The following is an 11,051-nucleotide window of genomic DNA, read 5'->3' as shown; positions in this document are numbered from 1 at the left end:
ACAATTTTATTTTTTACTTTGCGTTTTTGATGATTTTTTTTTTAATAGCTCTGTAAAACTATTTTGAGTTTTTACTTTGCGTTTTTGATGATTTTTTTTTTAATAGCTCTGTAAAACTATTTTGAGTTTTTACTTTGCGTTTTTGATGATTTTTTTTTAATAGCTCTGTAAAACAATTTTATTTTTTTACTTTGCGTTTTTGATGATTTTGTTTTTTAATATCTCTGTAAAACAATTTTATTTTTTTACTGTATACATATTTTAACCAGCGAAAGATTCCCGCGAACCGCGAACGAAACGCTTAAAACAAAATGGAAAACCAGAGATATTAGCCTCGACGAGGGTGATTCATTGTTTCTCAGGACCGTATCGTTCTCTCGGGCGGCCTCGTGTTTTGTCCACCACCCATCTCTCGAGGTCCTACGGCGGTGACTCATTCTCTCTCTTCGCGTTTAAGCGTTGTCACCGTCAAATCGATATGCAGGAGACACTATTCTCGTCCGGCCCGACGGGAATATCTCTCGAGTCCGACGTCGCTAAATATAAAGCAACGCGAGAAACGGTAGTCGCGCGGAATTTTTGTTTTAGCGACGTCTCTTCGCGCGCGCGAAGACTTATAGATCGCTTTGCTCTCGGAGATTGGAGACGGCGGCGTTTCGTTGCGCAAGTTCGATGACACCGAATTTGCTTCGAGATATACGCGAGACGCCGTAAAAAACCGAACGATGATAATAAAAAAATTTATATCAATAACGAGATGATAAAAGAAACGAAATTAATTACACGTTCCGATCGTCCGGCGAGTTAGGACAAGAAAAATTATTTGTTTTTCTAAAAAAAAAAAAACAAATTTCTTACGATTCGCTGGAAGAAAAGAAGGTTTTGTTTCGAAATACAAGCGATATAAAGGCATTCGATGTTTAGATTTTCGAATTGAAATTTTAATTAATTTACACGTTGAACAAAATCTCGCACGTGTGCGTCCGGCGTTTGTCTCTTTTTTATTGGCTTCAAAAAAAAAATTTCTCTCGTACAGTTTTCCTAAAAAAAAGTATCGCGCGCGCCGATCGGTGACGACCGCTGTCCGGAATGAAACGAACTTCCAAATAGAAATCGTACGAAGCAACAAGAGACAAAGCGCCGTGCGGTTGAACGCAAAGTGGACATTGTTTTTTTTTTTTCCCGCCAACGCCATGGGATAAGATACTCGGGCGCTTTTATCGCGTGGCCGATAAACGGGGGGGGGGCGGGGGGGGACGAGCCCGTTTTTCCCGGTTATCAATATAAGCCAAGGAAAATATAATCACGCTTCTGTCTCGTGAACGCGTGAAAACAGCTCGGCGCGCGCGCGCGTGCGCAACATGAAAAAAAACAAATTTTATACACGCGCGTGATCGCGCGGGATGAAGACAATTTATATCGCGAGGGATACGGAAATTAAGGAAGATGCTCCGAATTGAGTTGTGTTTTTTTTCTTCTCGATATTTCGCCGACGGCAAAATAACTCCGGGATCGTGCGCGCGCGCGCGCGCAAATTGAGAGAGTGAATCTTCGCGAGGATGTAACGCGCGCCGCGACCTCCTTTTCACGGCGCTGTGAGCCCGAGAGAAGTGTAAAAAAAAAAAAAACCTCCGGTTTAACTTCGGAACGTTTCTCTCTGATCTCTTGCTGACTTTGCTTGTGCAAACCCCCCGTTCCGAGAGAAACGGAAGAGAGAATTCTTCCCCCCCCTCCTACCCCGATAACGCGAGTTGTTATCGGACACGTTGTTAACACGTTCCGTCTCTCACGTGGATTACCACGTTGACTTCTCCTGTGGACTTTGTGATATTTGATCTTCGTTTTTGAGCTTCGAACAAAAATTATATCGCGTCTGTCACAAATTTTTTTATATACTTTGCGCGCTACCGTTTTCTTTTGTTAATTAACGACACTTGCATTCTGGGTAGAAAAAAATCAAAATTTTTAACTTTTCTGTGTCGCGGAAAAAAAAAACGGGAAATTAAAGTCGGGAGATGACGAAAGAGCCGTCGGCGTCTCCGCCGCGCTCTTGGAGATATCGGTTTTGCTTAAAGTCAGGTTGGGATGAGAGGGTGCGCGCGCGTTTGTCACTTTATGCGTTCGTCCGGGGATATATTTACCGCGACGTTTCGGCGGAAATAGCGACCGAAGGAGAACAAAGTGAGAGCAGCGCGTATGCACGGAGAGCGGTGTGCAGAACCGTGAGAAAGAAGAAGGCGGCGGCGAGGTCGGGGGCTTGTGTACAAAGACGGCCGTAATCGGATGCGCTTATAGTTCAAGGACGTCTTAGATCATCCGCGGATTAGCCGCAACGAGCGAGCGAGCGAGCGAACAAGCGAACAAGAGAGGTGCATCGATCCGCTTTCACGAGCGTTTTTTTGTTCACGTCTACGCCAAGTCTTCGCGAAAAAGAATAGCGAGCGCACTTTCCTAGCGCGCTTTCCGCCTTGGAGGAAACGAAGGCTCAAGTGTCCACTCCGAACCGTGTCAGTTTTCTCCTTCCCTCCCCGTTACAGAGGAGTGACTCGTCCCTAGGTAGCAAGTTACCTCAAGTTGTCTGTCAATTAATTGAAACGCGAATTAATTAAATTATTCAACAAAGAGCGAGCGCGTGACATATTTGCGAGCGAAGTTAAGTTCGAATTTGTAAGCTGGTTTTTTTTTTTTTTTTTTTTTTAATTCGCCGGAAGTTTGCGGAAACGTCCGTTGCGATCCCGCGAGAGTAAATGTCACAGATGTGTTTGATTACAATTAATTTTTTATCATCAATTCGCGAGAACTTTGCCAAGCGGTTTTCAACTTCCGTGACTGAGAATTTGACGAGGAAGCGTGTTGGCAATTTGCTTCGCGTTGTATGTTACAGTTTTATCGGGAGAGAAAAAAAAGATCTCGCGCGTTAGGATTGTTGCGAGCTAACTTGGAACAAAATTAAGGGCTCGTCCATCGTCTTGATTTGCGGGCAGCCATCAATTGCTTGCTGCTCGCACATCAGGATCGATGCGAATTATGGCTCTTATCGTTGATTATCTTCCCTCCTATGTCGGTCGACCCGGTCGGACACGAAAGGGTTAAAGAGTAATTGACTTTGAGACACTTGGCTGTGAAATCTGAGCTGTTGTCCGAGTTGTTGCGTTGTCTGCTGTTTGCCGTTTCCAAGAAAAAAACATCTCGCACGTGTGTCGCACACGGTTGATTTCTTCAATATCTCTCCCGTCATATTCGACCGGTGCGAATTTTTTTCACGCGCGTTTCGATTTTCACTCGAAGCAGCAGGTTTTTGTTTTTTTTTTCCGCAAAGCGGAAATTTCCTCTCGAAACAAACACGACGACGAGGAAAAAATTACCAGCGACTCGACCATCGTCACAGCCAAGTTTCACAAAAGTGTACAAAAAAAAACAATTTCAATATCCAGATTTAAAAAAAAATAATAATAATTTCAATATGTTACATGTCTTCCCTTTAATTTTGTTTCCGATTTGTTTCGCGATATCTCGGCACGCGAATCATTCCGTCGAGTTTTTTTTTTTTCACTCGGTTTACGACGCGTTGCACCACAACACAATTGCGCGAAACGATCTTAAGTGAGAACGTCGCGATTTTTCGAGCAACGCGCGACACGTCGTCGTTTCGTAGTAATCGTCAGATATTTGAGCGCGATGCGCGAAATTGCGCACAGATCTCTCCCGCATTCACGCAGTGAATTGAAAAAAGCGTTCGCGCGGATTCGTCGGCAATCCGCGCGTGCGAAAATTAGATGCGCGTGGATATTTTTCGTGGAATTCGCGCGATAACACGCGACTTGCGTTCCGAATAAGAAGCACGGAGGAGAGCTTCTTATCCGTGAGCCAGAAACTCCTCGGCGCAGTTTTTCGGTCATCGAAGCGTCGCCGTGTGAAAAAGAAGTCTCGATATGAGAGATCTCTCGATTTCTCGTCTCTTATGAAAGTCTCTCTCGAAATGACGTCCGCGCAATATCGGCGCGGAAGTCGCCGAATCTCTTCCGGCGACCTTGAAATATCTCAGAGATCGCGTCGCCGATAATCTCGCTATCGATTGTTCGAAGTGTAATCATCGATTCGTTTTTTGCGTGTTTTTTTTTATCGCGCGACGAACGACGTCTCGTTAAAACGCGAGATCGCGAATTTTGATTATTAAAAAGTTTTTTTTTTTTTCAATTAATTAAAGCGGGAGAGAGGCAGGCGGAGATGACGAAGCTTCTCTTCGTCATCCCCGGGCTCTGAGGTTAAACATTCGTTAAGTCAACTCGGAGATTTAGTTTTCGCGCGCGCGCGTGCGTGCGTGCGTGGTTCTAAAAATATACACAAATTTCACGATCTGATAAATGGAGAAGCGGAGTAATAAATCCGCGCGCGCGTGGAGAATTTCCCGGCGCGCATCGAATCGTGAATGAGAGGCGCTTCTCTGGCGCGCGGACGCTTATATATTTGCACATCCGCGATTCGGAATCATCCACCGGAATAAAGCAGACAGAAATGTGTGGCGTTTCTTTAAATGTCTGTGCTAACAACACGTGCGTTTGTTCTGTGTGTTGTATGCAACGTGTGAATGACGAGAGATTGATTGATTGCTTTATTTATTATGCGCTCTGGGAAAGATTTCCCCTCAAGCGCAAACAATACAAAAGATTATAAGAGTGCACATAAATATATAAACTAATAACAAAGATAAGGAAAAAAAAAAAGAAAACTAGTAAATATAAATGTAAATGAAATAAAAATAAAAGTAAAATAAAAATAAAGATAAAAACAAAAATCAAAATAAGAAATAAAATAAAAACCAAAAAGTATAAATGAAAATACAATTAAAATATAAAATAAAAGAACAATTTATAATTAGAGACCACCGAAGTAGCTCCAAAAATAATAACAATAGAGATTATAATAGATAGAGAGAGAGAGACGATGGTTTTCACATTCGCGGGGTTCGTTGCGGGAGATCTGCTGTTCGTTTAATCAACATTCTGTAACACATTCAGTGATGTAATAACAGATAACATCGTAAACATGTTGGTTGTTGCGCTTCGCTGATCAATGATGCGGAAATAACTGATCTCTCTGTCTCTCTCTCCATCTCTCTTTCTCCAACAGTAAAAGTTCCTCTCTCTCTCTCTCTCTTGTTAACAAAAAATTTCTATTTCTAAAACGTATAATTTTCTATAACGTTTTAGTTTTCAAAATCTTTATTTTCAAACGCTTTTCGCACAATTGAAACTTTTTTTAAACAACGAAACTTACTTGAGAAATCCGCTCTCTTTCTTCTCTGTCCGTTTAAATAACGGTGAAATTAAAACGCAACGGACTCTTGAGCAAAAAGCTGTGACAGAGATTGCCGGGATTATGTAATAATTACGGCGTTGCGCGACAGAGAGGAAAGCCGCCCCCAGCCGGTTTCCCGACTTTCCTCAGGATTTGTGTGTACACATTGCGGAAGAGCGTTAAAAAGCGTAATATCATCATATCGTCGCGTAAAATGTCACCATACTATTATACATCCTTACTAAGACCGTTGTGTTTTTCTCTGTGTTTGTTTCAGGTAAGTAAAGATGAGCTCGCGAAATTAGTGCAAAGCTTCGAGGAACAAGACATCCTGACGTCGTCGGGCGTAACCTTAGCCGGGAACAGGTACATTTACCTGTCGGGCACCGACCGCGTGATAAGGGCAAAACTCGGCAAAGTCGGCGTCCACTGCATGAAGACGACGCAGGCCGTAGTTGTCTCCCTATACGAGGACCCCATACAGCCACAACAGGCCGCGTCTGTCGTCGAAAAACTTGGCGAATACCTCGTGTCCTGCGGCTATTAGGTCAGTATGTTATATATATTACATAAAAAAAATCCATAAACAAAAAAAACTTTTCCGAGGCGAAGAGTGCCACCGTGTGTGCCGAGAAAATTAGGAAATTGTTTAAGTTCGTAAACGGGCGAAGCGAAAAACGGAAAAAAACGCGCGGCTTCCCGACAAATGAATTTCGAGAGAGAAAGAGAAAAAATCGTTTTCATCTTGTCTCAGAGAGAGAGAGAGTTTACGGTCGTTCTTCAACTTCCCCCCGGGGGGAAGTTCTAATTTCCAGAGCGGTCGCCGCTTTAATCCCCGCGCGCCTGCTTTAAAATTCATTCCCGCGAGAGAAGAACTTTTGAGTTTACCGCTGACAAACTTTCCGACTCCTCTCTCTCTCTCTCTCTCTCTCTCTTTCCTTTCCTCCCGCGTGTTTGCTCAATGAGATTTAATTAGTTTCGCGCGAAATACGGGCGAAAGCTGCGCGAAAAAAATTATCTGTGCCCGAAAAATGCGGAGAAGAAAAGATACTTACTTCTCTTTTCGAAAACTTTTTGAACACCTGTTTCCCAATCGATCTCCGTCGGTTTTTTTTTTAATACTTGCGCGTGTGAAATCGAGCGCGCGAGTACGTGGTATAAGCGCAAACGGGTGTTGTCGATGGTTGGCGGCGTCGGATTTAACGCGCTTGGCGTTTATTCACAGACTCTTCCCCTCGCTTCGATTTAACCAACGAGTCTCTCCTCCCTCCCACGTCCGCCGTTACGCGCTTATCATTATCGGCTTGTCACTCAATACACCCGTCCGTGCCGCGAACGTACACCACTACTCCCCTCGTGACGGGAGAGAAAACGCGCGCGCGCGCACGCCGCGCTATTGTGTGCCGCCGCCGCTTCTCCGTGCGACTGCGAAAAACAGACTCCTTGTCTAGCCGCGGGTCGTTCGCCTCGAGCCTTCGCGCAAATTGCAGCGAGATGAAAAAAGAAAGAAAGAAAAAAAAAACAATACGTACCCGGAAAAATCATCCGATGAATTTTTCTTCTTGAGATAAAACTACGTCGAGATTAGATTCGAGATTCGATTGGATCATCTTTCGTCCGGTAACAAAGTTTAGTGTGAGATAACGTTCCGGTTCGCTGCGTGGAGAAGCTATTTTGTTACATCTGAATTTCGTTATCAATGGGAAAAAAAAAAAACAACGACGAGATGATATGATGTTTGTTTAATGACTTAAGCTTCGACTATTCCGCAGACGTTGACTCTAAGAATCTGAAAAAAAATTGATTATCGACGATTGTTATGTAAGATCGAAGAGACGCGTTACATGTAAATATTCAATGGCAATTTTTAATCAACATGTGTTTCTATTTTTGCGTATAAATCGTAGACGTGCGTGATTGTAATGAGATTGTACATACAAGCGGTCACGTTTCTTTAGCGCGCAATCCTCTAGGTAGGTAAAAACCGAGAAAAAATTCTAACGGAGTGTGAAACCGATTTTGCTCGGTTGTTTCACGAGAAATTCGTGCGATTCCCAACAAAGCGAGGCGCTTTGTCATCGCAGACGTTGCTCTTGTATCACGAAACCCCCCCCCCCCCCCCCCGATGTACAAGAAGTCGTCTGCGCAACATCGAACGATTATATTCAACGAATCCGTCGAAAACGGAAAATCGGTGTTCGCGTGTGCCGTTGGCTTGGGATGTGTGTTTTGCAAACGCGAGTTGCAAATTAAATCGCAAATTAGCGCACGCTACCGCCCCTCGAATTGTTGTTTCTCATTTTATATTCGCTCTACGAGCAATTTTCTCGTTTCAACGCAACTTAATCGGATTAAAAATCACTTTTCGAGCGAATTTACGCGATAAAAAAAATATACATACATAATCGCGCAAGGAAATATATATTGCGAAGATTTATAAATAACAAACTTGATCATCGCAGAAAATAAAAAAATTGTTAGAAAAAATTACGCAAACAAATCTCTCCGTGTGTCTCAACGTTTTGTTAAGAGAGTCAGAATTTTTTGTGCAATTTTTTTATTTTATTAATGAGACGCGTAATTTATGTCCGTACGTAAGCGCGCAAATCATTGATTCATCATCAATGGGAACGCGCGAAGTGATTTCACCGCGAAGTTCAGCGATTCTTGATTTTTCCGAACGGTACGAAGCAGCACGAACGAAATAGTACGCAGCTCTCTGAGGCCGGCGTGACTCACCGCGGATAATTCTCCGGACGAGCTTTGATATCGGCGATGACTAATCACGCGCGCCTGTGACCGTATAATCACATTCGAGGTAGCGATAATTACGACAAACATTTCTCTGCGAAAATAGGAATAGGAGAGACGAGATGTGTCGCGGACATATTTCTCGCTCGGGGGTGTCGATTCTCTGGAAAAAAATCTGGAACACAAAGCCTGGAACTTCTCCTGTGGGAAAAAGTTACCTTTCGTCGGAAAGAAGCGAGCGCAATATCGTGTTTTGTTGGAAATTTCTTCTCTTCCGCCATCGTGTATAGAATAAATTCGACCGAGAAGCAAGAGCAACAATTGACTTCAAAATTAGCTTTCGATCCTCTCTCTCGGACAATTCGGAACGTGACGCGGAAACTGGATTTTTTTTTGCAGACTCCGAGAGAGAGTAGACACCCCTGCGGAGGACACACGACGTTCGACTTGTTTTTTTTTTTTTGTAGATCTGATGGATCGTCGCGCACAGCCGATCTAACCTGCGCCCTTAACCCTGCTTTCTGTTACAGTAAACCTCTGGGGGACCCAACACAAAATATCTAATATTAATGATAAACGATACGGTCGATTATTTTAATGAAAAACAGCGAAATGGAATGCGCCATTGTGCCGCACGAGTCGCGCCGGAACTGCCGCAAGCCCTGCCGCGCGACCTACGATGAAGATGCAACAACAACAACAACAACAGCTACAGCAACAACAAAAAAACACACAGCGTCGACAACAACACAGCAACCAAGTTTCAATTAACTGCTCCGAGAGAGTTCATCATTCTCTCATCTTCGACCTTTCTTTTTTTTTGTTTCTTAAGACGCGACTCCGAACACGCGCGCGTACACGCGTAATAATCCAATACGTAAACAACAACGACGCGTCCTCTCCCTCCTTTTTTTCTCCGCTCCGTTCCTCCTCTCGTGCACACACGCACGCACGCGGAAGCGTTTCCCTCCTCGCGACCTCTCAACACCTTCCCCTCTTCTCGAGACGAGACACATCGTACTTAAACGTAGGTACAATCTTTTTCGTGTGAAAATTCTTCGCGTCAAGATGAGACGCGCGCGGCGAGAAATTAACGATGCATCGATGTGTGCGCGCGTATCCGATGCCCGCACAAGTTACACACAACTGCTCTCTATATCTCGCTCCCGATCCGAATCGGTGCACGAAACCAACGCAACAAAACGCCGCGCGTGTTCTCCTCCTCGCGCGCGAGTTACACGCCGTCGACGACGATGGAACCGATCGATCGATCGATCGATCGAGCAACAACCGGATATCAATATCGCGTAAGTCGGCGTAGACGGGCGTCAAATGTCTGCGCGCGTGTCACATCGGAGTGATTCAACGTTTGCGATTGGGAAAAAAAAAAAAAAAAAAAAAAAANGACAAACGTGGTCGTCGACAAAAAAAAAACACACGTGAGCGCTATGAGTTTTTTCTTGCAGCACAACTTAGAATAAATTATTCTTTTCTTCCTCGTTAGAAAGGTGTGCGCAAAAGTGTAAGCCGCGACAAACTGTAAAAAAAGTGTAAATGTGTGCAAAAAAAATGTAAAAATTTACACGGAAAAAAACAAATATTACACAATTGGTAACGAAAATGTGCAAAATCGTGTAAATTTCCGTTAGCAATACGTGAGTAATATTTTGTGTAAGATTGCAATTCGCGACGCGTGTAATACCACGCATATGTGTCGAGCAATTGGTCAGCATTTTGATTGCGCGCGTGCTCTTTCAGTAATTTTTTTTTTTTTTTTTTTTTTTTCGTTCGACGGAAAAGAATAATCACTTCGTTTGAAGACGAACGCGTGACGGAAGCGACAGATGATTTTTGTTTTTTTTTTTTTGTCTCCGTATCGCATTACTTTACAACATCCGCCTTGTCGAGCAACGGCTTCGCGTGCGAAAATTCCGCGAACGATCGAGCGATCGATCAACGGATGATGATGTGAGGAGGAAGAACGAAGAGAGAGAAAATGTTGAAAGCGATGGAGAGAGAAAGAGGAAAAAAGAGAAAGTGAGAGAGAGAGAGAGAAATCGCGACACTTTTTGTAACCGCCAAAACGCGGCGTGACGGAGAAACGAAACCACACATACACATATGAATTAAGTATAAGAAGTAATGATAATAAATAATAATAAACTATTGTGTGTTAGGCTTACATTCTTTTTCGTAAAGCGCGAAAAAGCGAGCGAGAGAAAGAGAGAGAGAGAAAGAAAGAAAGAAAGAATGAGGAATGTTGTGTGGAATGTCGAATGCTGCTAGAAACTTGTAAGACAGGGAGAGAAAGAAAGAATGTGTGAGGGAGTGAAAGTATAAAACGAGAGAAGGAGAGAGAGTGTGTGCGAGAGAAAGAGAGAGAGAGATAGAGAGAGAGAGAAAGAGATCGAGCGAATGATTGCGGGTAAGTGAACGGAAAACAATCTGAGAGAGAGACTTGAAACTGATAGCGAGATAAAAGAAGAAGTCAAGGAATGAAGGGAACGAGAAATGAGCGAGCGAGCGAGCGAGTGTGCGCGTGTATGTGAGGGAGAAAGTAAGAAAGAAAGGGAAGCGAGAAGGTAGCGGAGGTATAATGATGGCGATAATAATAACGATGATGATGGTGATGTTGATGATAAAAGATAATGACAAAATGCGGGCGAGCATGCGGCAGCGGGTGATACGGCACGGATTGGCCGCAATCCTGGCCGCCTCTCCCCCATCCCCCTAAGAATCGATACGGTCCTTTTAGCTATTTACTGTCTTTATTATTGCTATATGTAAGAAGAATAAAAACAAAACAGCGAACGATGTGTCATAAACTGCTGAGATTTTTATCGACGGAAGAAAGAGAGATAAAAAGCGAGAGAGAGAGAGATAAAAAGAGAGAGAGAGAATTAAAAAAAAAAAAAAAAAAAAAAAAAAAAAACGACAAACGTGGTCGTCGACAAAAAAAAAACACACGTGAGCGCTATGAGTTTTTTCTTGCAGCACAACTT

General features: G+C 43.4%; 1 protein-coding gene across 1 annotated transcript in view; it reads left to right on the top strand.

Annotated features, from left to right (window-relative positions):
• LOC109858460 (profilin) overlaps window positions 1-10,860 on the top strand; it is a 14,962-nt gene extending 4,102 nt beyond the window's left edge. Inside the window, exons 2-3 of the mRNA XM_020435734.1 lie at window positions 5,576-5,845; window positions 8,580-10,860. Of these exons, the coding sequence (XP_020291323.1) occupies window positions 5,576-5,845 (270 nt within the window). The 3' untranslated portion in view covers window positions 8,580-10,860. The remainder of the gene's footprint in view (window positions 1-5,575; window positions 5,846-8,579) is intronic.
• Window positions 10,861-11,051: the final 191 nt, after the last annotated feature.

The sequence above is a fragment of the Pseudomyrmex gracilis genome, unplaced genomic scaffold (genome assembly GCF_002006095.1).
Source record: "Pseudomyrmex gracilis isolate BER0280 unplaced genomic scaffold, ASM200609v1 scaffold_205, whole genome shotgun sequence".
Classification (NCBI taxonomy): Eukaryota; Metazoa; Arthropoda; class Insecta; order Hymenoptera; family Formicidae; genus Pseudomyrmex; species Pseudomyrmex gracilis.
This window is presented reverse-complemented; position numbering and strand designations above follow the sequence as displayed.